Genomic DNA, 26,104 nt, shown 5'->3' on the forward strand with positions numbered 1-26,104 from the left:
CACACACCGCAGGTTGCGTACATATACGCCCCCCCCCACACACATGCATGCATGCATGCATGCATACACTCTGGCTGCCCCAGAGCTATGCCCCCAACTTTGGTGGGGAACTGAAGGCCAACAGCCTCCCCTACTCTTTCCCCTCCCAGGTTCCTTCCTCATTTCTAAGTTCAACTGACTTGCATTTCCCCAGGCAGCCCCTTTATAGGTCCCTGGATCCTCTCCAAGGCCTGGAGGCTTTGGCAGCTCCAAGGAAGAAGACATGGCCCGGGACCTAGACAACAACATGCAGAGGTGGGCAAGCCTGATGGTGCTGGCTGCCCTAGGCACAGCTGTGACTGCGACCACCAATCCTGGCATCGTGGCCAGGATTACCCAGAAGGGCCTGGACTATGGTAATACTTCTTTCTTTCTGCTCCCACCCCTGAAAAGCACTTATTGAACACCTGCTGTGTGCAGCCCTTTAAGTCCTGTACATGGCACGCTCACAGCTTTTCAAGTAGGCCCTTTATGGGATTGGAACACTGGTCTGGAGGACTCCAAGTGCTGTGCTCCTGCCTCTAAGGTCCCCTTGGTCCCCTCCCTACCTTCACCCAATCCTCAGTTCGGGTTTCTAGGCCCTCCACTTTCTTCCAAAGCTGGTTGTCAGCTCTGTGCCTTGAGATTCCCTGGCTCAGTTTTCACTGTGGGCAGAGCTGCTCAGGCTATCTGAGGATGCTGGTAGGAGGAGGGAATGTGTGTGGGAGCAATCTTCTTAGTGGCCACCCTGAGGGCAGGGGTTTGGGTGTGCCCATCTGGGTGACCCAGAGAGGGCCACTCATATGGCCCAGACAGAGGAAACAGTGGCATGAATCGCTGGCCCGCTCAGATCAGCACCAGGCACTAGCTAGGAGCTTTAACCACTGGAGTCCATTCGTCTGTAGTTCCACACTGGGTGGGACATTCTGTTACTGGCAACATTGACATATGAGCAAGCTGAGACTTGGAGAAGGGACTCTGAAAATGTGCCGTCTGTATTTTAGCTCCAGTCCGGCCTGACACCCTGGGCTGCCACTGCTCTATGCTGCCTCCAAGGGGCAGAGAGATGAGATGCATGACAGTGGAGGTTAGCCAGCCCCAGGGAACTCAGACCTAGGGAAGGAAATGCCCTATTAATTGGTGTACCAACGGGGAAACTAAGTTAGGACTCAGGGGCACCCTACACCTGGTTCCTGAATTCCTATCCCAGCCCAGGTAGGACGCCTCTGAATTCCAAGGTGCAGACAGAGGTTTGCATGAACTAGGAGAAAGGAATATGCCTTCTATTTGGTTCTTTGATGTTGCTAGTCACACAATAATGCCTGGGGTGACCCTGAGCTTCCCGGGAGCAGAGACTTGGACTCAGCCTTTAAACCCAGAAGTCTTTGTGTTTTGTAATAGTAGCCTCAGTTTACCCTCTATTCACATCCTATGTGGCAACCAGAGGGAGTTTTCTGAAAAGCCACAATCTGCTCACGTACCTCCCCTTCCTCTCACATCACCCACTGGCTCCCTGGTGCCCTTAGAGGCTGTCCTACCTTTTGGCACAGCATTAGAGACCCTGCTGGACTTGCTGAGCCCCAGATCCCGATCTTCCCACATCCTCTTTCCGTTCCAGGCAGTGGCTAAGTGCCTTTTACCTTTGAACCTTCAGAAGGGCCATCGCTTTGTTTACTTTTGAACCTTCAGAAGAGCCCTGGCTCTGGGTTCGGCAGGCCTGGATTCAAATCCTGCTTCCACTACTGTCAGGAATCTTAGCTTCCTCATAGGTGAATTGGGGGTGGCAGAAGGACCAACTTCCTAGGATTGTTCAGATTTAGTAACTTAATATAGATACAGAATGCAGAATAGTGCCTGCACAGAAAAAGAGCTTATCAGTGTTTATTATTATTATTATTATTATTATTATTTCTAAACTGGCATGGTAAATACAAAACCTGTGACCCCTCACCTTACTACTTACTCCTTTTCAGGTAATGTGTTTGCCTTCTAGTTGGTTCCTTAATGATGCTAGCCATGTAATAACTGATAGTTGAATTCCTGACACTGGTAAATTTATTGATTGACTCATTGAACAAATATCAAGTGCATTCTAATATTAAGTGCCAGTTGCTGTGGTAAACATAGGGGAGTGGTAAAGCAGAGATTACCACTGACCTTCAACCTTACATCAACTAAGGGAGAGTGATATTAATCAAAAAGTGAGGTGGATAAATGTGTTATCTGTGGCAATGGCGCTTCAAGGAGATGCCCACAGTGTGGTGAGAATAACAAGGGGATTGCTCTCATGTGCTGAGTCAGGGAAGGCTCCAGGAAGAAGTGATGAATGAGCTGACTAGAATGAGCTGATTGGGTGAAGATGGGAGAAAAGGGTCTCCTAGACAGCAGGCATGGCACATGCAAAGGTCCTGTGGAGAGTCCAGAAGCCGAGAGAAGGAATATCTGTGACAGCCAGGCACAGAGCAGGTATCTAACAATACTCTTAGCATACGTGACTGCGTATAGGAGGGGGTGATATTTTATACCAAGGCTCGCAAACTCACAGGCCAATTCTGACCTGCCACATGTTGTTGTATGTCCCATAAGCTAAGAGTAGTTTTTATATTTTTAAAAGGAAAAAAATCAAAAGAAAAACAATATCTCACAATGTATAAAAATCATATGAAATTCAAACTTCAGTGTCTATAAATAAAGTTTTGTGGGCACATAGCCATACCACTCATTTCCATATTGTCTATGGTTGCTTTGGGATAATAACTGCAAAGCTGAGTAGTTGTGATGGAGACATATTGCTGAGATAGCCGAAAATATTTACTATCCGGTCCTTTACAGAGAATCTTGACTGACCTCTTTCTGGACCTTTCTAATCCCACTGTCTCCTGTATAGACCAGAGGTAATGGGCCTCTGACCTCACCACTGCTTTCTCTCCTCAGCCTGCCAGCAGGGAGTAGCTGTGCTGAAGAAAGAGTTGGAGAAGATCAAGATTCCAGATTTCTCAGGAAGCTTTAAGATCAAAGTTATTGGTAAAGGGCAGTATAACTTCTATAGGTAAGACCTATTGCGTTTGATCACCAAGTATTCTGGGGCCACCAAACCATGGAAGCCCAGAGGCATAAACCCCAACAACTAAGAATGACATGGACCCCAAATCTAGAGTTGACACCATCCCAAGGAGGTACAGTTCCCCAAGCTGAGCAGGGAGGAAGCCAGAAAAACTGTCTTGCAGGCACTTACCATGACTACACAGGGGATGTATCATGAGCCCAGAACTTTGCACCAGGCACACATATCTATTAGGATTTTGGGGAGGGAGTTCAAGAATGGCAAGCCTAATCTTAAATGGCCTAAAATCAAATTAATTGGCTCACATGATTGAAAATTTCCTGGAATAGTCTGCCTTCAGGATCAGCTGGAGGTAGGCTCAAATGTCATTGGACCCTGTTTCTCTCGTTACCTCCCACCCTCACTTCCCTTGAGGAGGTCTAATTCTCAAGTAGAATGTCCCTTCAAAGAGGCAAGATGACCACCACATCTCAGAACTCCAAGTCCTGAGGCAGGAGTTGCCTTACTACTAAAGCAAAAACCCTAAAATGCACTCTGATTATCCATCATAGGCTAAATACATACTCCTAAACCAATCACTTTGGTCAAGGAACTAAAATACACTAATTAACCTATGTCTAAGTCACAAGCTTCTCTCCCTGAAGATGGAGGAGAAATAAATTTTCTTTGGAGTAACATGGAATAGATGTAAGAAGTGGTTCTCCCAAAGTAAAACAGCGGTTCTGTTACCATAAGAAGGAGTTAATGGTGCTGGGTAGAAAGTCCATAAATTGGAATTTATTGAAATCTCATAAATCTTCTATAGAATGTTATGAATCTATTCATTCTGAAAATAATTAGAGCACCTACTATGTATTTGACACATCGTATGTATTTGGCACATAGTAGGTACTCAAAAAATTTGCTATAAATAGTGAAAAAAGACAGATTCATTCCACTCCTCTGCAGTACTTATAATCAAGATATAACACTAATTGACAGACACCCTACAAGACAGAGATTATTGTGTCCATTTTATAAATGAGGGGACTGAGGCTCAGGGCCACACAATAATAAATCGAGGAACGGAATTCAAATGTAGATTTGCCTCACCTCAAAGCCTAGCTAATGTCCATAATTCTCAAGTCTTCTGGGTTCTCTTGGAATAGATGGGGTGAAGGGCTGGGGTGGAGGTGGGGGTGAGTCTGCATTTTTAACTGAATCCTTGTCTGGACCCCAGGAGACTAACTAAACTGAACTTTCCAGAATCGGTGTGAAGGGTGAATGGCGATGGGGAAGAAAGTGCTGGCTTCAAGTCATTTCTCTTTGTTTCTCTTCAGCATGTTTATCCATGAATTCCAGCTTCCCAGTTCCCAGATAAAACTGTTGCCCAATGTGGGCCTTAATCTTATCATCGAAAATGCCAATGTCAAGATCAGCGGGAAGTGGAAGGCAAAAAAGAATTTCATGTGCGTTTCCAAGCATGGGTTTGTTGACTCTCCGGGTGAGCATTTGGTGATCATCAGAAGGAACGAGAGCCAGGGTCTCAGGAATTTTTGCCATTTGTTCCCATTGAATTCTTGGGGGTAATTTTTCACCCAAGAAGATTCAACACATCCCTTGGTTAATCACTTAGCATTTGTCCACATGTCAGATGCCGGGCACTGGCAAGGCTCAGTTGCTCCATGTGTCTTAGGATGGAAGACTAAGGGGGACCTTTAATTTCCCCTGAATCAGATAGCGATGGCTGGGTAACAAACCACCCCAAGCTCAGAGGCTTAGAATAAATGGTATGTTATCACTTGTGTATCTACCTGTTGTCTCTGGCTCCCTGATCTCAGTTGGGCTCAGCGAGACAGCTCTGCTCCCTGCCTCCCGCTTGGACCCGCGCACTGAGCACATCTTCGGTGCTGGCAGAGGTACCCAGGGACAATCAGAAGTATGTCGGGGCCCTTAAAGCCTACACCTAGGCTCAAGACTAGCCTGCAGTCACTCCTATTCAGAACATTGGCCAATGCAGGCCCTGTGGCCACACCCAAAGCCAAGAGCCTGGAAATGGGCACCCCCTCTGCCCAAGACAGGGTGAGGGTATAGATGTGGTTGAGGGTCAGGGAGAGGGTGAGAAATCGGGGCAAATTATACACTCCTCAACTCTGAATCTCAAAATTGGATTCTCACCACAGAAACCCTGCCTGCGAGTGAGAGCAGCTCAGATTAACCAAACACTTCAGCAACTTGTCCTTTGTGGGGAGCCAGGGCGGCAATGGCAAGGGAGCACCTCAGTTGCCTCTGGTTCTGTCTGTTCCCAGCACGAGATTTGCTTAGTTCTCCACCTGGGCTTTTTGGTTTCTATCATTACATTTATTGATGAATGATATCAGCAACAACAACAACACTTCATCACATTATGGAAGAGTTGACAAACTCTATTCCTGTCCACTCTCTTACCCAGAGCCCATTTTACCCCTTAGGAGTCCTTAACCACATTTAATGAACAAGGTCATTCATGAATTAATGTCAGTGGCCCCAAACACCCAGCTTCTTGGTATCAAAACTGGTATTCTGAGGCTAATGCAGGGTCTGAGTGAAGAAATGAAGCCCTGAGAGGTTAAGAAATATGCCCCAGGTCACACAGCAAGGACAGTGGACTGAGGCAGTGGGTAAGAACAAGGTTCTGCCAGGCAGACATGGCTTTACACTTCACATTGGGATCCTGGCTCTTTTACTCAGCTGCTGTGTGACCTGGGCAGATTTCCTTCCCTTTCTGAACTCCACCACCTCACCTGGAGAAGGATTCTAGTCACCCTAACTTCCAGCATTGGGGTGAAGGTTAAATGGCAATGGGGAAGAAATTGCTTGCTGAAGTCATTCCTGTTTCCTTTCAGCAAAGCCAGTGGCAACTTTGACCTGAGCTTGGAGGGCATCTCCATTCTGTCTGCTCTGAAACTGGGCTGCAACTCCACCACAGGCCACTCCACCATCTTCTGTGCCAGCTGCAGCAGCCACATGGACAGCGCCCACATACACATCTCGGGCAGCAGCCTGGGGTATGGTCTCCCGGGGTGTGGGTGGGAGGAGGGAGCTGTCCCCATCATGCTATAGACAGAAAACATGTCCGATGCCACTTCCATGCCAGGCCTTGTCCAGAGCCTTGTTCATCCGCAAGACTCCACAGATGGAGCAGACAATGTCCCTGCCTCCAAGAGCCACTTGTCCATCAACAACCATTTATCAGACTTTACAGAGCTCTTACTATGCCTCTGGCCTGGGCTAACCAGTTTATGTACCTTAAACCATAGAACGTTCAGCACAGACTTGTAGGCATTCTCTGCCCCTCCACTCAACAAATGGAGTCAGAATCTGCTGTGCACCAGGCTTGTGCAGTGTGTCCAAGAAATGGCCACTAAAATTTGAGAAATAAGTAATGTGGACCAGAGGCTTACTGTGTGCTGGGCATGGGTATAAGCTCATGCCTGAGCTCAGCTAAGCCACACGACAACTCTGTGAGGCACTAGTATTATTCCATTTTCAGGGGAGAAAACCAAGGTACAAAGAGGATGGGAAATCACCTGAGTTTTCAGTTAGTCAGTGTTGAAGGGATTCAACCCAGAGCTATCTGACCCTAGACTGTTGACCACACATTCCCTGTTCTCTCGATGCTGCCAGCCGAGAGGGGAAGACATCTTCATTGAATCATTGCATTACTTAGCAGTTTGCAAAGAATTACGAAAGGATGGAACTAAGAAAAAGAGGCAGCCAGTGCACCCACTGCATAGATCAGGAGGAACTGGGCTGGTCTGGGGACTGGCCGGTTCTTCCTTGCAGAAATGACATTTGAATTAACTTGAAAAGAATAAGTAGGAGTTAATTAGGCAGCTGTCAGGGGCAGGGGGTGTTTTTAGCAAAGGGAACAGCATGTACAAGGCCCTGGGGTGGGTGGAGACCCAGGCACAAGGGGGACATGGAGGAACAGTGTGGGTGTATAGAGATGGGAAGGAAATGGGCTGGGGGGGGTTACAGAGGTCCAGTTGTGAATGAGGATGTAATGGTGTGAAGGGGAGACGTGGCTAATGGGGGGGGGGGTTGTGTGCATTTGGGGACCAGTCCTATGTGGAGGAGGGAGGACAAATGAGGACATTTGGGATGTCTCATGTCCCACGTGTCAATTTCCAGGTGGCTGATCCAACTCTTCCACAAAAAAATCGAGTCCTCACTCCAAAATGCCATGTCCAGCAAGGTAGGAGGGGCAAGGGTCTCATCACTGTCAGAGGTGGAGGTGCCCTTAGTCTCCACACACCTCAGGGGCACAGCTATGCCTCCCCCACGCCCCGGCCACCTCACTGGCCTCGCAGCCCTTTCACCGCCGGTCTAGTCTAAACATCAGCCACGCGTGCTTGTCTGAGCAGGTCGGCGGGGCTAAGAAACAGTCTCAGCCCACAGCCACAGCAGACTTGCCTCTGCTCTCCCCCGCCCCCACATCCTCCCTGCAGGGAAACTGTGGCTCTCCCGACAGCCCTCATAGAGCCCTGGCCTCCCTCCCCAGCCCCACCACACCTTGAACCCTGTTTTTGCTGTTTCCCACCCTGAAAACACACACTGAAGCTGCGAGGCTGTGTGTGGCCAAGATTATCCTTGAAGCTGGGACAGGTAGAAGAAACAGCTCTCCCGGAGCTGCCCTCGGCTCCCCTCCCCGCACCGACCGTGGACTGGGCTGGTTTTCATTAAAAACCGTCAGCTTCCAGGAAGCCCCTGAGCCTGTCTCACAGGTCAAGAGAATGAGCATGGCCTTTCTCCAGAGAGCAGTGAGGAGCAAGGCGGGGACTTGGCTAGATCTGCGCTTTAGAAAAATTTCTCTGGCTGTCATGAGATTGTCTGGGGGGGGCTGACAGTGAGTGGGGGCAGGGAGGGACTGGAGAGGGTTGTGCAATCTTTCAGATGGGAGATGCTGGTTTCTGGACCAAAGCACTGACAGTGTGGGTATGGACACGTCAGTCAAATGAAATACTCTCTCCAAAGGCATGCCGTGAAAGTAAAAAAAAAAAAGTGTGGATATCAAAAATACATAACAGTGAGTTGTGCAGGGCCTCCCCAGTGGCGCAGCGGTTGAGCGCTGGGTTGCGAAGCTGCCCGCAGCCTCTGCAGCACCGGTTCGATCCCCGGCTGCTCCCCGGCCACCGGAGGAGGGTCCCGCATGGCGCGCAGACCTCTCCTGCCGCCCGCTGCTCCCCTCAGCAGTGTACTTCGGTCCTTCTGCCTGCTCTGCTCCCTGCTCTGGCTCTGGTGAATTCTCTCACCCTCCCGCGCTTCTGACTGTACCCAAAACAAAAACACAGTGAGTTGTGGGTTGTTGGTTTTAGAGGTAAAGTCTCTGGAACCAGCCCTCTTGTTCCAGGGTGTCACCAGCTATATAACCTTGAACAAATTAGTTGACCTTTCTGAACCTCAGTTTTACCATCTGTAGAATGGGGACATTAACATAGTCTCAGCCAAGCTGCCGTCAGGATGACTGAAATAATGCAGGCAGTATGCTCACCTAGCAGCCTGCTCCCCCACTGCTCACTGTCTTTGTAGTGAAGTAACAGCAGGAGAGGGGGGTTAGCATGTATTTAACATATGGGACTATTAAACAGATTATTTCTTGATAGCACCGAGCCCCCTCAATTGTCACCCAACTAAAAAGGAATGATGATGATGCTAATGATGAGGGTGGTGAGGAGGGAGATGGTGGTGAAGAGGACCATGGTGTTGGGGAAGAGGAGGAGGAGTTTGGACTATACACTCTTAAGTGCTTGCAGTGGGCTTGGCCCTGGGCTAAGCTCTCTACAAAGAGTCTAGCATTTAACCCACACAAAGTCCTTACTTGTCATGGTATCCCCATTTTACAGATGAGTCAACTGAGACACAGATAGAAGAAGTGGTAGAGCTGGGATTCAAACCCAAGTCACCCACCTCAGAGACAGAGCTCTTAATCATAAGAAGATATTGTTTAGAAGAGTGTATTTGGCCTGAACAAATGGAGGAATGAATTAATGAATGAAGGTTTAGGGTGTCTCTGATGCTAGGAAGGGCTGAAAGAGAAGTGAGTTGGAATCTGACTTCAAGGAATACTGAGGAGAGGTATTACCTGAGGGAAGAAGAGCCCAACTCTGTATCAGGTGTGTGGGGGTGGGGGGAGCATAGCGGGGTGGTGGCAGGCAGCCGTGCTCCAGGCTGCCGTGTGATTTGCTGTGCTCTGGAGCCATCTGGTGGCCCTTGTGGGTGAGCAGCATTGGAGGGCAGTGGCTCAGGGGCAGGTAGGTAGTTCAGGCGTGGTTGGGTCCCATTTACCAGATTACTGCCCCATAACCACCCCCTACCCTGTCCACCCCTGGCCACTAGGAATGGAGGCGCAGTCTCCTCAGATTCTAGTCCTCTTGAAGCATGGAGTCTTATGAGATAGAAACACACTCCCAGGCCTCCCCAGTGGTGCAGCGGGTTGAGCACCATGCTGTTGAAGCTGTCCGCAGCCTCTGCAGTGCGGGTTCAATTCCCGGCCGGCCAGGGAGATACCCACATGGCGCGGCAGACCTCATCTGTCTCGCCCGCTGCTCCCCTCAGCAGTGTCTTCAGTCTGTCTGCCTGTCCTACTCCCCACTCTGTCTCTGCTGAATCCTCTTACCCTCCCGTGCCTCTGGCCTGTGCCCCAGCTCTTGTATAAGTGAAAAATAAATCTGTAAAAAAAAACAAAAAACAAAAAAACACACTCCCTAAGAAACCAGATTTGCTCTCTCTGTCTCCCCCCACCCCTGCTTTGCTCTCCTTTCTTTCTTCCTTCTGTTGCTGCTCTCTCTCTCCCTTCCAACCCTCCCGCTCCCTCTCTTGCTCCCTGCTTCATTCCCCTTCTCAGAACTGGCCCCAAGGGTTGAGGAGGCCAAGGTGTTTCTGCACCAACTCTCACCTCTCTTCGGCCCAGGCTGTTTCTGGCGCCTATAACTCTTTGGCATTTGGGGGCGAGATCTGGGCAGCTCAGCCCTCAGGGGGGTGGGTTGCAGGGTGTGGACCAGCTGTTCACGCCAGGCGCAGGTGACCTCCAGCAGGGCAGGGCCATGTGTGGAAGGAACGGGGACCCAGAAAGGAACACCAAGGAGCTCTGACTTTTTTGCAAGGGAATCAGAGCTCGCAGTATTTCCATTTCTGGGGAAGAGTAGATGGAAGGAGAGGGGAGCCCCCATGGCAGGGGCTACCCGACAGTCAAGAAAGGCAAGGACCACAGTGACTCAGAGGCAAACAAAGGTTACTCATGGGGAGAGCAACCTTGTGAAAGCAGGGGCTTGTTTAGCCCCCCAGTCCCTTCAGGCTAGGGAATCTCTATCACTGGGAAACAGCCCCAAATGTAGCATCGTAAAGCAGCCACCGTGTTGTAAGGCTCCTGGAGGCTGTGGATCAGGAAATTGACAGGCACAGCAGAGCTGTCTTAGCTGGTCTTGCTCTATGATGTCTAGGTCTCATCTGGGAAAACTCCAAAGCCCACGGCTAGAACTATCCCAAGGGATCTTCTCTCACACCTATGGTTCCTGGGCTGGGAAGACAAGAAGGCTCCTCTCAGCTGGGGCTGCTGACCCCGGCAACTACCTGTAACTCCCTCCATGGAGCTGGAGCTTCTCACAGTATGTCACTGGGTCTCCAGAGGGAACCTTTGAAGAGACCAAGGTGGAAGGTGCACACATTGTTATGACCTTGCTGCTGAAGTTACATGATGTCACTTCTGCCATATTCTATTGATTATAAACAAATGACCAGATTCTAGGGGGGAGATCACATAGTCCACCAATGATGGGGGCATGGCAAGGCCACGTTACAGAAGAGCAAGTCAGATGGAAAATACAACCTGCCACATTCCATCACACAGATGAGAAAATAGAGGTCTCAAGAAAAGGAGTAACTACCTCAATGTGGGGGAAAAAAAAACCAAATATAAAACAAAAACATCAAATATCCATCAGGGAATTTCCATACCAGATTAAGAATGAAAATACAGATATAGAGATCATATACAGTCATATACAGTAATTGTTTCTAAGCTGCCTACTGAATTCAGAGCTTCTTCTTTTCTTTTTTCCTTATAGAGGCATGTTTTATTTATTTATTATTTGTTTGTTTGTTTTGTTTATACATGCACTGGGTACAGTCAGAAGCGTGGGAGGGTGAGAGAATTCACCAGAGCCAGAGCGGGGAGCAGAGCAGGCAGAAGGACCAAAGTACACGGCTGAGGGGAGCAGCGGGCAGCAGGAGAGGTCTGCGCGCCATGCGGGACCCTCCTCCGGTGGCCGGGGAGCAGCCAGGGATTGAACCGGCGCCGCTGCAGAGGCCGCGGGCAGCTTCGCAACCCAGCGCTCAACCGCTGCACCACCGGGGAGGCCCAATTCTGAGCTTCTTGGTGGCCAAAGAAAAAGGGAAACTTCCTTAGTTACATTATTTTCAAGGAAAACAAAACCTGTCTGGATTGTTTTCCCCAAAGACAGCTTCCACAATGGGAATCCCTCACTGATCACTTCCTTGGTTCTCCCCAGATCTGCGAGGTAATGAGAAGCTCTGTGATCTCCAAACTGCAACCTTTTTTCCAGACACTGCCAGGTAAGGGTGGGGAGGGATCAAGGAGTCTGAGATAAAAGGAGGGGGTAGAGAGGTGGGAAAATTCTTGAAGTTTCCCAGACTTGCCTGGGCCTGGGTGGGAATGGGTAGAATAGATTGTTCTCAAATGGCAGTTGGCATTGGATTCTCATTGCTTCTGGTCCTTATGGCAAGTCCATAAGTGAGGAGGCAAAGCCACCCACACCCATTAATTCCCTACCCTTGAAAGAACTGAAAAACCAAGTACTTCCAGCTCTCTGAGGCCAGACACACAGATCCAAGGTGGATGATTGCTCCTCTTGGGGTCTCAATTTTCATATCTTTAAAATGGGGGCAATTCTCTCTAACCCCAAGTACTTGGTAGACTGTGAAGAGCTGCATTTGGTGGGAGAGGAGTCCTCTGGCTGAGGCTCACCATATGACATGCACCCAGCAGCATTGCTTGCTCTTGGCGTCCCAACACCTCAGCAAGATGGGTGCACGCTCTCAGTTTTCCCATGAGGAGGCCTCCGCGGGGGTGGAGGGATGGGTGTGTGTGGGCTGATTTGCTCCCTCACTTCTGGACTTCCCTCAAGGACGTGGGCGAATAGAGACTTGCCTGAGTTCACAAAGCCAATAAGAGGCTGAAGTGGGATCTAAATTCAGAAATTTTTGTTTTACTCCAGAGTCTGCATCCCAGCCTCCTCCCTGAGTTCCCGCCCCATGGCATCTGGCATGGCCAGCACGTAGTAGGTGCTCATTTCAAAGGCAATGCCCCAGTCCCCTGGGGAAGTCAGCTTGACCCATGCAGTGGCAGAGTCTAAGGTTTGGTTCATTAGACAGGAAAAAGATATTGGTGTGAATCCCAAACCAGCGGTGCCCTCTTGCACAAGTACTATTTCTGGGCCTCAGTTTCTTCCCCTCTAACATGGGAGAGAATGGCTCAATGATATTTGTTTAATACTCAATGGGCCTCCCCAATGGCGCAGCGGTTGAGCGCTGGGTTGCGAAGCTGCCCGCAGCCTCTGCGGCGCTGGTTCGATCACCGGCTGCTCCCCGGCCACCGGAGGAGGGTCCCGCATGGCGCACAGACCTCTCCTGCTGCCCGCTGCTCCCCTCAGCAGTGTCCTTCGGTCCTTCTGCCTGCTCTGCTCCCCGCTCTGGCTCTGGTGAATTCTCTCACCCTCCCGCGCTTCTGACTGTACCCAGTGCTTGTATAAACTAAAACAAACAAACAAATAAAATAAATAAATAAAAAAAATACTCATTGATTACTGTGGGGAAACTGACCTGAGTTAAGCTCAGCCTGGGATGTCATTACTGCTAATATTGATCCCTTCTGGCTTTTGAGCCCCTGCCATGCACAGAACATTAGGCATATCTACCTTCTCACTGAATCCTGTGAGATCAGTGCTTCTACCCCATTCTACAATGGATAAAAAGTGGCTCACAGAAGTAAAAGGACATGTCCAAGTTCATATGTGGTTCAATTCAAGACCAGGTCTCTCCGCTCCTTGACACTGTCTTTTAGGCCCTGTCCTAGTGTCTATTGGAAGAAGAGATGTGTGTGAATAAGGGTGTGGATTCATTTTCCTCCAAAGGCGGCTCAGAGAGGGCTCCCTGGAGGAAGTGGGCATGGAAGTGCACTGCAGTTCTTGATTCAAGTTTAGGAGATGCTGACCTTGCATCCCAGGGCCCAAAGGTGCTGCCATAGGGAGATGGCACATGCTCTGTTGTCTTCCCCTCTAGTGACAGCCAGGATAGATAATGTGGCCGGGATCGATTACTCATTGCTGGCACCTCCAACAGTCACAGCTGACAGCCTGGATGGGCAGCTGAAGGTGAGACATGCTAAGAATCATAAACCCTCAATATCTTCGTTTCAGACCCTCCTGGGCTCCTTCTCATCCTCGGATGCAAATTTTACAATGACTCCACCCCCTTCCCATTGACCCTTACCCTCCCACCCCCACTGCACTCTCCACAGCTTCTCCCTGCTCCAGTCACACTGGAGGCCCCAGGGCCTTTGCACTTCCTGCTCCTTCTGCCCCAAACGCTCTTGTCTAGATATCTGCAAAAGTGCTCTCTTCCTTCAAGTGTTTGCTCGAACATTCTCTCCCGAGGAGGCCTCCCTGACCATTGGCACTGAAGCAGAAAGGGATGGGAGAGGGAAAGAGAAAGAGCACCCAGATATTACAACTCAAAAATATGCTCTATTGGCACACAAGTTAGATCTTTTGGGGCCCTGGGTATTACAGTGAACAGCTCGTGATAGAGACAGAGCCCTCTCCTGGGGTATTTGAGCTCTTGCCATTTCTGCCACAAACAGCACTGGAGCTGCCATGAGCATCTTTGTACCTGGATTTCACCTACCTGCTGCCCAGATTTAAGAAATGTTACTGTATTGTTTTATTTGCCTCTGATTTTTTTTTTTAATGAAACACAATAGAAACACAAAGCTGAGGCCCCAGGTGCCTCCACCTCCAGGCAGTCAAATGACCGTTTCCATGTGTCCTTCCTGCATTTTCATACTTTCACTGCATGTCTATGTGCATCAATTGATTCTTATATCGTATGTTTTATAGGCCCTTAAATTGTACATAAATGGTGTCCTACCATATGTATTTTTATAACTCCACATTATTCTTATTTTAGCTGAATAAATGATCTGCTTTTGCAGCATCTTGTCAATTGGTCTTCAGAAACCTATAAACACATATTCCCTGGCGGCTATAAACATGCTCAGCAAAAATGAATAGAATGTGTTTAACACACACATACACACACACACACAGAGCAGTTTATCTCTTTCTCTTAAACCTTTCAACATTTTGCTAATCTAATAATGGCATTGTTCTTTCAGTAGAATTCCTGCACTTTCCAGAAAGCTTGAGCTGGGCCAGTGGAGGGGTGGGGATTGTGCTGCTGGGCCCTGGATGCCCAAGTCCAACCCCTCCCTGGGCCATGCGCCCTTGAGGGCCCAGGGCCACCTCTTCTGCTCCCTGTGTCTCAGTCACTGTCCCAACCTGGGACATAAGCCTGGTTATACCTCCCTATGGGGTTGTTGTAGAAAGCACTTAAAAATTCAAGCCCAGGAGGGGGTGGGCTGCTCAGCCCGTACTTTCCAGGAGCAGAGATGCTGAATTGTACTCCCTAAAGGGTGCCCCCCTCCCCTGCTCACTCCGCTGCCTCCTCCCCCAGGGAGAGTTTTTTCGGCTGGGCCATCGCAGCCCCCCGCCCTTTGCCCCGCCAGCACTGGCCTTCCCCGCTGACCACGACCGCATGGTGTACCTGGGCATCTCCAACTACTTCTTCAACACGGCGGGGCTTGTGTACCAACAGGCCGGAGTCCTGCACCTGACCCTCAAGGATGACATGGTGAGGCTGCGTGGGGGCGGATGTGGGACGGATACTGGACGAGGTTGCAGCAGAAGACCCAGAGTTGAGCCTTTGTTCACCCTGTGGAGATCAAGGTCTTGATTTGAGTGTCAACCAGCCCCCTTCAAGTTCAGATATCATGGCCCCTCTTTCCAGCTGGATGACATTCAGCCTGCCATGTAACCTCCCAGAACTTTAGTTTTGTCATCAGTAAAACACTGATAACAGTTTCTGCCTTTGGGGGATGTACTGCGGGGTCCAGGAATGCATGAGAAGCTCCACACAGGCCCAGCACGTAGAAAGCACTAGACGAACAATAAGGAACAGCCCACACCAGCTGAGTGCTTGTCCTATGTCCGGCCCAGTGACCCAGCCTGAGTCCTGTATCACAATAGCATTATCCTCATTGTCTTTGTCTCTAATATTCATAGCCAAACCCCACTTTGGGTCTCAGTCACATGAGGAAATAACCATCCTCTCCAGAATCTAGTGCAGCCTGATCCCTACCTAGTCACGCCCTCTCAGAGCTCAGCCTAAGCTGCTCCTGGGAAAGCTGCAGTCTCCCTCTCTTTCTGGGTACAGACAAATGCCAACCCCACAGCCCCTCTGGAAACAAAAAAAGTCCATTCAAATGAGAAAGGATCAGAGCGAGGAGGGTCAGTCACCATCACATGCATGTGGCAGAGCCTCAAAGGCAGGCAGGGGGTGGGGAATGGGTGGAGTAAAAAAGCAGAAGCCCCGGGAGTCTTGCTGGTAGGAGAGATGGAGACAGCAGCAGGGCTTCCTGTGTGATCAGTTTTGTGAGCATCTCTGATCCTGCACGGGCAGTCACTGACCCTGCCTGACCACTCTGGGCTGATGGCTGCAGTGGGTCTGTGCCTGTCACACTGACCGTACGTTCCGTCTCTCACTCCTCATAAAATTTGTCGGTTGTCCAATCTCTAACATCATCCTCAAGAAGTCTTTCCTCTTTTTCCCCTTCCTACAGATTCCAAAAGAATCCAAAATCCGACTGTCAACCGAGTTCTTTGGAACTCTCATACCACAGGTAAGAAAGAGCCTGCTCGGGAGTTGGCCTGGGGGTGCTGGAGAGGACAGGACTCTGTTAAGCAGCCAGATGAGAACCCCCTCCCCCCAGACTCAGAAGCAACCTCGCCTAAGAGAATGGAAATAGCTCTGTGCGGCCACCCCCTATACAGAGAAAGGGGACCCACGTAGGAGGGCAGATCTGGGGGCCCAGTTATTCAACAAATACGTACTGAGTACCCACTGAGTGCCTGGGGCCCTGTGCTGGCATTCAGCTGACAGACCATCCCCCTGCCCTCCGAAAGCAGTCTAGTGGGTGAGAAAATTATTATTCAGGCTCCCAAAACAAAAAGATAAGTGAAGCCACAGGTCAATGAGGCCGCTTTAGACAAAGCCATCAAGGAAGGCCTCTGTCTCTGTCTGCTCAGGCTGTCATCAAAATGCCGCAGACTGTGTGACTTAACCAGAAATAACTTCTCACAGCTCTAGAGGCTGAGAAGTCCAAGATCAAGGTGCCAACATGGTCTCATACTGGTGAGGCCCCCTCCCTAGCTTGCAAGAGGCCATCCCCTTGCTGTGTCCTCGTGGTCCTTCCTCTGGGTGCACGTGGAGAGAGCAAGCTCTGGGTCTCTTCATATAAAGATGCTAATCCCGTTGGCACAGGGCCTTGCTCTTATGCCCTCACTGACCTTCATCATCTCCTTGGAGACCCTTCTCCAAATATAGGCATGCTGGGGATGAGGGGCTAGGAGGTTAGGGCTTGAACATATTAACTGGGGGGACAGGGGACTCCCACATTCAGTCTATAATGGCCTCATCCATGGTGGTACTTCCAGAACATTCTATATGGGAGTTTCCAATCATAATTTTTTTCCAGGCTGTGAGTTTACCTGGGAGAGGATTGGAAGCTAACAGAGATGGGGGTGCTGCCAAAATCCCCCTCAGTTTCCCTGGGTGCCACCACTACTCTCTAAGGAGGCAAGAGTTGAGCTGAGACCTGAAGGGAGGGAAATAGCCAAGCTAGGAGAAGGGTGGAGAGTCAGGCATTAGGGGAGTGGGAACCAAGAGTGCAAAGGGCTTTAGAGGGCAAGAGAGCCACTCATACTTGAGGCACAAAAAGGAATCCTGGGTGACTGGAGTTGGAAAGCAGAAGGAGAGGCCTTTGGAGTGAGGTTAACAGGGCGCCAGCTGTCAGATCTTGCAGTCTTTAGAATTTATTGGAAAAGACATGGTAAGACAGGGAAAGTGCTGATGTAGAGCCAGGACAAGGTGGGATTTTAAAACATGTTAATAAAATTGCCTCTTTTGTTGGTTGTCCTCACTGGGGGCTGCAGGTGGCCAAGGAGTTCCCCAACATGAAGATGCAGCTGCTCATCTCAGTCTCCTCTCCGCCCTACCTCACTGTGCACCCTACCGGCCTTGACCTTAGCCCTGCCCTGGAGGCCCAGGCCTTTGCCATCCTCCCCAACTCCACCCTGGCCTCCCTCTTCCTGCTTGGTGTGGTAAGCTGTTCCCAGGGGTGGGCACATAAGGCACCATAGACAGGCCAAGCATGCTGACCTTGGAGTCAGAGGTCCAGTGTGAATCCTGCCCAGATTCAAACCCAAACAGTGGGGCTCCAGGACTTGTGACCAGAACCACCACACACACTGCGTCTGGCTCCCACATATGCCCATTCATTCATTCACTCAATTATCCATTCCCTCTTCGGCTGGAAATGAGCGTTACAAGACTGTTTCTATATTCACTCATATCTTTGGTCATTCAATTATGCATATGTATATTTGCTCATTCATTCATTTATTCACTCAATTATTAATTCATTCAATTATTCATTAGATTGCTAACTTGAAATATGCTGTGCTTTCTCTGGTTCATACATGCATTCCATTTATTCCATTATTCATTTATTCATCTACTTATACCTTTGTTCAATTAATCATTCATTTGTATATGTGTTCACTCATCATTTATTCATCCATGCATTTTTTTGTCTATTCCTTCATTTGTGTGGTTAGTCCTTCACTAATTCAAGTTTCATTGCTGTTGTTGATTTGTGCATTCATTCATTCGATCACTCTGTCATTCCACAAACAATTGGTGGCCCCCACTATGACTACTGGGGTGAGGACCAGACTCTCTTTCCAGGAGGTATTCCTGGGCCTCAGGCAGGTCTGCCCAGTTTCAAATTGAGACCCATTATCCCCACTTTATAGATTAAGTGGATTCTGAAGGGGTCACCCAAGGTCACACAGACAGTGGCAGGAAATCTGATCTAGGAACCTCAGTTTCTGACTCGGTAAATACTTGTTGAATGAATACTGGATGATGGCTGCAAGAATAGGGCTAGCCTGGACTCCAGCCCCAAGGTCTGTCTCACCTAGCCGCCAGGAGTGGCTGTGAACCAGAAAAGATATGGCATATTTCAAGTTAGCTATCTAATGAATATTTGAATAAATTAATATTTTAATGAATAAGCGAAAGAATGAACAAATACACCAATGCATAATTGAAATGGTCTCAGAAGCAGAAAATGGTAATTGCTTGATAGTCTAGGGCTTATCAACAAGCACAAGGAAAAGGATTGATTCCCTCCACTTTGGATTCTGTGGGTCTGACCCAGCAGTGTGGGCTCCCAGGAGGAGCCCCTGTGAAGCTGCCTCTCCTGGTCTTGGAGGCCTGGCAGAGCCCCCGGCTCTGGGTCGTGGGGCCTCAACTCCTGGGATATTGTTTTGCAGAGCACAAATATTTCTGTGAAGGTTGACATCAAGTCCGGAAGGCTTATTGGAGAGCTCAAGATGGACAAGTAAGTGGGCCTGCGGGGACGGGAGGAGGCAGCTGCCATCCATTCTTGGTGCTCCCCGGGTACAATGACCTTATCATATGCCAAGCACTGTCTCGTTGCTTTCCTGTCTGTCAGTTAAATTAAACCTCAAATCATCCCCACTTTGCAGAAATTGTAATGGATGCTCAGAAATGAAGTGACCTCCCACGGCCAAACTTCTTAACATGACCAACAATCTGGGTTTCACTGGAGTGTCCCTCTGCCCTGAAAGTCCTAGGGCACCCCTCAGGCCTGAGCTGACCTGACCCCTCAGTGCCAGTTGCTGATCCCCATCCCCGCCTCCAACCACAATGGCTCCTGGCCATTCCATGTCCCTGGCCTCCCCTGGCGCTTGCCAAACTCACTCACTCAACCTACATCTTCATACCCTGTCCTTGGGCCCTCACAACTGCCCCCCTGCTGGGAGACTCTGGAATCCACGTGAGCCCATTTGAATCTGGCCTAGAAGTTGTGGTGGGGGGATGGGGACCCTGACCTCCATTTGAAACTTAGCTTGCCTGGGCAAGCAACCTCAGTTTCCCTGGCTGTAAAATAAGCCCAACAACTAGTCTTTGCCAACAACATCAGCATGAGGATGAATTGAGATATTAACATTCATTTCAATGTCTGCAACACTTCCAGGGAGTAATATGCCCTCAGTAAGCAAGAGAGAAGAGAAAAAGACACAGTAAAGGGGAATTTTAGAAATGGGAGGAGAGAGAGAAACAGAGACTGATAGACTCAGAGAGAGAGACGAAATGAGGGACGGAAGAAGGGAAGAGAGAGAAAGAAGGAGACGCACAGAGATAGCGACACCAAGAGAGCAGATGTGACCACCCCAACATCCAGACCTAGAGGCCAGCTCTTCATCACGATCACACTATTCACCTGGAGTCTTGACCCACATTCCTGCCTGTTTCCACCTCTTCTCTGGCACGGAGCTGTCTTTCTTAACCTTGAGATTGGCTCCTGAGGGTTACGCGCTGCTTCTTTCTCCTGGCATCATTTTGACAAGTGTTACCGCTTCAGAAACATGTGGGCTTAATTTTCCTTGAAACACCAGTGGGTCTCTCAAGTAGAGGAGCCAGAGAGGATACAGCTGGGTGATGACTGAGCACAGACTTTCTAAAATATGCAGGGGATGGCAGAGAATTCTATAGGGCAGAAATCCCAGGGCTCCTGACTGTTGGTGAACAAGACAGTTTTCAAGCTTTATTAGGGTTTTGGAGACAAGAATGTTGCCATCAGAGAGACCTGTTTGGAATCCTACTTTGCTATTGATTAGCTGTGTGACCTTGATCTGGTTGCTTGCCTTCTCTGAGGGTCAGTTTCCTCATCTGTAAAACAGGCGTGTGATGGCCTTTGCCTCTTGGGTGTTGCAGGATTTCAGTGGGATAAAGCACCCAACTTAATGCTTTGAATAATAAGAGTTCAATAAACAGCCATTTATTTTCCTCTTTCTCTGAGGTCACAGTTAAAATGCCTTGCTTCATTTCCTAGAAAACTATCATAAGTGGTGACAAAAATGGTCCCTAATTTTCCTGGAGGAAAGAGAACACCTTATTCACCATAGTTTCAGCTGTAGCCCTGGAACCACCTCTCCCTGGACCATCGTGGGTCACAGTCCATCCCTGAAGCAATCACTTTGGCAAGAGAGGTGTCTCTGCCCTAAGCCAGCCCACCCCAGGGCTCAGCACTAGCAATGTAGGGAATGGGGGGCTTCCCCAGAGAAAAATCAGGGGGGCTATAGATAAAGGAAGGGAATGTGGATTGGGGGTGGGATATGGGTCAAGCTAATGGTGGTCTCAGCCCTCACCCCCCTTTTCACAGGCTGCTCCTACAACTGAAGCACTCCGACATTGGCCCCTTCTCGGTGAGTCTGAGACACTTGGTGACTCATTCCACCCCACCTCCCCATCCTAAGGTTATTCAGGGGACCCCTGGGGTCATTTAGGAGGCCAATGGCTCATTTGCATATAAGTTGCATATGAAGTAATGATGGGAGGAGCTCCGTGGGCAGAGAGACCTGAGCTGGAATCCATGCTCCCTACTTATGACTGTCGCCTCCTCTCTGAGCTGCGTTCCCTCCTCACTGATCAGGGACAGTCCTTTCCACCTGAGTTAATGGGATGAGTTTTAACTGGGATGAAATGTGCACAATCTGGTATGGAAAATTTCTCAACAAATGCTTGTGGACAAACAAGTTAATGACTTTTTTGAGCACCTACTGTGTGGCAGGCACTGTTGAGGGTATGGGATAAAAGGGACAAGGAAGCTCCCCCAGATCCTTACCTCATAGTAGACAAACACGAAAAGAAATGAAGATCCTTCCAGTCATGAACAATGCAATGAATAACAAAATGGAGGTGGGCTAGAAAGTGACAGGGAAGGTTGAGGTTAGACTATGTCATTGGGGAAAGCCTTCTGGAGGTGGGGATATTGGAGCTGAAGTTGCCAGCAAGGCGAAGGTCTGTTGTGGGCAGAGGGAATGGCAGGGCCCTAGGCCCTGAGGTGGAAACAAGCTGGGTATGCTTGGGGAATGGAGGGAAGACAGTGTGACAGGGACAGAGAAAGGTGGGGGGATGGAGGAGGAGATATGTCTGGAATAGGCAGGGCGGGACTGGCTCCCCCAGGGCCTTCTGGGCTGAAGAAGATAGTGTTGAAAGGACAGTGAGAAAATGGGCTCATTCATGCAGGGAGAGCATGATCTGATTTGTAACAGTGTAAAAGATGCCACTGGCTGGGGTGAGGGCACTGGATTGCAGGGTCAAGTGTCAGATCACACAGGTCAGGGAAGACTGGGGCCTTTGTGCAGGTGAGAGATGATGGAGGCTGGAACAGGGCCAGGTAGAAGAAGAAAGATGGTGGGTTGAAGACATACTTTGGCAATAGAATTAGATGGAACTTGGTGTAAGATCTGATGTGTGTGGTGAGGAGAAAGGGCGATGAGGAATCACTCCTAGGTGCTGGCTTCAGCAGCCGGGTGAATGTCAAAGTCACTTTCTGAGATTGATCAGGGCAGGTGGGAGGAAGAGGAGCTGGCATCTCACCAGACCTAGTAGATGATTCCACTCCCCAGAATCACTGACCACCATGAAGTAGGCCCATCCTCCTACCCTCACCCCAGTTACTAGTGGCGAGTTGCCCATATACGTGAGGTTCAGATGCCCTTCAACAGCCATCCTGAATGAGCATCACCTTAGAACTTCCCTTTGGAGCCATGGTGTGCTCTGTCCACAGGCATCTTATACATGGGGCTCTAACCTCCCAGGGAACTCTGGGGAATCCCTAAAGAACATTCCCTTAGCTTTCTGAAATGCCCCCCAAGATCCTCACCAAGTGGGTGCCTTGTTAGCCACCCAACCCCAAATTCAGACTATCCCAAACCTCCCTCTAAATCTGATGGAAATCCAGCCAGCCATTGTCCATCTGATGAGCTTACAACCAACAGAAGCACCTGGAGGAGCCTCTGCACACATGGACTCCCTGACACGCCCAGAGGTGTAGCTCTGTTGGCAGCTAACTTCTGCTTCTATGGAAAATAAAAATAGTAAGTCCCCAGATTCAAGAGAAGAAGGGCACCAGATCTGATGAGCTCAGGGAATCACAGCCTGGGGAAGGAAACCCAGTTGTTCCAGAGACAAAAATGGACCTATTTGCAAGTTGTAAATGTCACCACTAGAGGCAATTATCTTGAGGGTGTTACGTTATTTACATTTTTTTTTTCATTATTGCAAAAGCAAAACACAGACATTATCAAGCAGGCAGAACCTATACATCTGTAAAAGCAAAGAAAAATTTTAAAAACCCCTATTTTCAGCAAGTCATCATTTGGAGTATATCCTTCCTGACCTTTGCTATTTATTGACAACAACGCAATAGAATTAAGTGGCTTCAGTAATCTGCTCTTCCTTATTCAAAATTCCCTCATGAATATCTCTGTGCTGATCATTGTGTTTCTATAATATCCTTCTTAACAGCTGCATAGTATTACCTGGGATCAAAGGGCCACGATTCCCCCCAAACATTGGAAATGTGGGTGCTTCTAATTTATTGCTTTGGTTATATCTGTCACTGGGTGAGCATCCCTCCATTGCTCTCTCTGCCGAGGCCCTACATCATTTCCTGAGGATAAACACCATAGAGGCATGCTTGCAGCCCACTGGACACACACATTCTTAAGACTTTTGCTGAAACTGCCAAATAGCCCCTGAAAAAATGGAAACACTCTGTTCTTCAGTCTGTGGAATCTGACACAGAATTTCACAAATAATACTCCGATGGCCTCTCTTGCACCCTACAGTTTAGTAGGTGTTTCCCTGGAAACTCTAGAACGAAAGTGACCTTGATCCAGCCATAGTCTTGACATCATCACAGTTTGCCCAGCTGGAGGGGGGGCCGGGAATGGAGAGGGCAGAGGACTGCTGAGGCCACAGGGTCCTGATGCGGGCCCCATCCTCCTTCTGATTTCCAGGTTGAAAGCCTGCAGAATGTTATGAACTTTCTTTTGCCCACTGTTGCTCTTCCCAAGATTAACGGTAAGGAGCTTTGGAGAAATGATTGATTTTTGGTCCCCAATTTTTTGGTCAAAAGTGGGTGGGGTTAATTCCTAGAACCACCTAATACCTGGCCCCAGTTGTGGGTTCTGGTCACCTCAAAGGAATCTCAAATAGCATGGAAAAAAAGGAACCCATGGGAGCTGAGTTCCTACCACCTGCCCATCCATTTCTTCTCCAGTCCTTACCATAGCCCTGCGAGATAGGAGTTTTCGTGGGAAGAAATGGAAGGTCAAGGAAGTTAAGTGACTTGTTCTGCATCACAGAGCAGGTGGAACTGCGTTCGATCCTAACTGGGTTTGATCCCATCAGCCTCTTTCCAGCTCTGGGAAAAGGGCCAGGGAAGAGGGCTAAGGTCAGCTCAGCACCCTGGCAAGGCCTGCCATTGCAGAGGCAGAGACAAGAGTACAAATAGAGGCCACACATACCACGTGACTAGAATATTTAGAAATTATAAATTAAGACAACGCATTATTAAATAGACCGATTTATTCCCCCTCCCCACCCCTTGAAACATGTAGCTTCAAAATGACCTGAGAGAGCAGGTTTGAGTCTCCAGAGTTCCAATTCAGAATGTGGTAGCATGCAGGGGGCGGGGGGGGGGTGAGGTGCAGCGCTCGCCCCTTGTCCACTGCCCATCTCTGGCTTTCCCTGAACATTGAGGGTCTCTGGCACATGCAAGGAGTTAGTCCCAAATGCATATCCGTGGGCTGTCCCTAACCCATGCAAGCAGCCACCCCAGGCATCCCTCGGGCCTGATGTCTGCCAGCAGTGCCATCGCCCCTGGGAGGACAGTGGTGTGGGCTTAGGCAGGAATTAGAGGCCCGCAGGTCCCTGGATCATGGTGGAGAAGAAGATGGGAGATTCCAGGGCAACCTTTTGTTCAGGCTTACGTGCCCACGTCAGTCCCTCCCCAAAACCAGGCTTCAGGGAAGCTGCCTCTTGGGCCCCTGCCCGACCTTCTCCTCCCCTGCGCCTGACCTTCCCCCCATTACAGCGCGCTTGCAGCAAGGCTTCCCGCTGCCGCTGCCCGCCCACGTCCAGCTCCTCAACCTGCTGCTTCAGTCTCACCAGGTAAGTCTCAAAGGGCCCTTTTTGTCAATCTTCTTTAGTAATAGCAACTGTTGCAGGAAGCTTCACCTATGCAAGCCCTGTATCAAGAGTTTTCTACCTTACAACAACCCTGGAAGGTGGTTGCTGTTAAGAAACAGAGAAAAAAATACTGAGACTCAGAAAAGTCACCGGCTACTCAGTGAAGGCCAGAGTCAAAGGCAGATGTCTACTTTGAACCATCAGCTGCATCCGTCTGACACTGTGCGTGGTGAAAACGCAACTCCTGGGTGGCCACAGAGCCTCTTCCCTAAGGCAGATGGGTATAAATATTGACACATGCATTATCAATCTTCCTTTGCATCCAGCCTCATTCTAGGCAGGTAGGGTATGAAGTGTGGTCAGTGTCAGGTGGATTTGCAATCCCTGGTGTGGATCTAAACACGGGGAACCAAAGAGTGTACCTCCTCTGGTCTTCCTCCAGCCTGGGCCCCAATAGCATTTGACACATTTACCCCATTCATGGAGTGTTTCCTCTCTTAACTTCAGAGTCTTGCTCTGGTTTTCCAGCCTCTTCCTTGCTGCTTCCTCCTTCCCCTTCCTTGCCAGAGGGAGTTCTCAGGGTTCCCTGCAGAGTCTCATCCCCCAAAATTGGCTTTCCCTGTTCACTTTCATCAAACTACCCAGGCTCAAGAGTCTCCTTAGTGCCATCCTGTGACCCAGCCCTGCCTCTCGTTTCTGCCACCCTCTTGGCTGGTGCATCTGTTGGCATCCCCAGTGGCTTTACCCCGAGACCCCTAAAATCTGGCATGTCCCAAAGCTGATCTCTCTGCAGTGAAACCATCACCCATCATAGCATTTTCCTTGGTCAGTGGCTTTCTGATAACCTCGTGGCCCTCATGGGAAGCCCCCATGTCACCCAGACTTCTCAGTCTCCCTCACCGCCACCACCCAATCATCCTGTAGACCAGAGAGCCTGTGGGGCTAAGAGATTGTAGAGAAATAGTGGAAAGAACAAAGGAACGCATGCCCATGCTCCCGACACGGTACTGAAAGGAAAAAAACAAAGACCCCCACGGCACAATTTAATTTCTTCATTTCTGAAAATTCTGAGTGAAGGGCGCAAAGGAGCCAAGAGAAGTATTTTTGCAGCCTTGATCAGAACAAAAGCTCCCTTGGGCTACCATGAGGCCAGGATGACAAATGAAGCCTCCACAGCAGCCCCGGGGTCTCCACGCCTGAGAAGGAAACAGCTGCCAGTGAAGCTGCTGACAGAATCAGGGGCATGGCAGCCAGTGGTGTGCAGACCCCAGTGGCAAGACCTGAGCGCCCCAGGCTCACCCCTGCCTCTCCATTCGCCCCACCCTGCCCCTCCTTCCCAACTGGCAGGCTCTCGAAGTTTCCTTCTAAAACCCAGCAGAGCAGCCCCACATCACAAACAAGTGGTGCACATTCAGCCGGTGACAGCATTCCCATCTCTCCTAGGATTTCCTGCTGTTCGGTGCAGATGTTGACTACAGCTGAAGTCGCCGAGGGTGGTGGGGCTGTCAGCCACCCAGGTGAGGTGCTGTCAGCACCCATTCCAGCCGGCCCACCTTTTCCCAGCCATCCCTCTCTCGT

General features: G+C 49.6%; 1 protein-coding gene across 1 annotated transcript; it reads left to right on the plus strand.

The window, feature by feature from the left end:
• Nucleotides 1-262: 262 nt before the first annotated feature.
• On the plus strand, nt 263-26,008 carry BPI (bactericidal permeability increasing protein; the record flags this gene model as incomplete). Its single annotated transcript, XM_084247710.1, has 15 exons — nt 263-395; nt 2,953-3,067; nt 4,402-4,530; nt 5,947-6,108; nt 7,235-7,298; nt 11,611-11,674; nt 13,400-13,491; nt 14,852-15,028; nt 16,017-16,076; nt 17,389-17,556; nt 18,793-18,860; nt 20,709-20,751; nt 23,353-23,416; nt 24,432-24,508; nt 25,970-26,008. 15 exons carry the CDS (start codon nt 263-265, stop codon nt 26,006-26,008), a joined length of 1,455 nt encoding a protein of 484 aa, XP_084103836.1.
• Nucleotides 26,009-26,104: the final 96 nt, after the last annotated feature.

The sequence above is a fragment of the Talpa europaea genome (genome assembly GCF_964194135.1).
Source record: "Talpa europaea genome assembly, chromosome: 11".
NCBI classification, from domain to species: domain Eukaryota; kingdom Metazoa; phylum Chordata; class Mammalia; order Eulipotyphla; family Talpidae; genus Talpa; species Talpa europaea.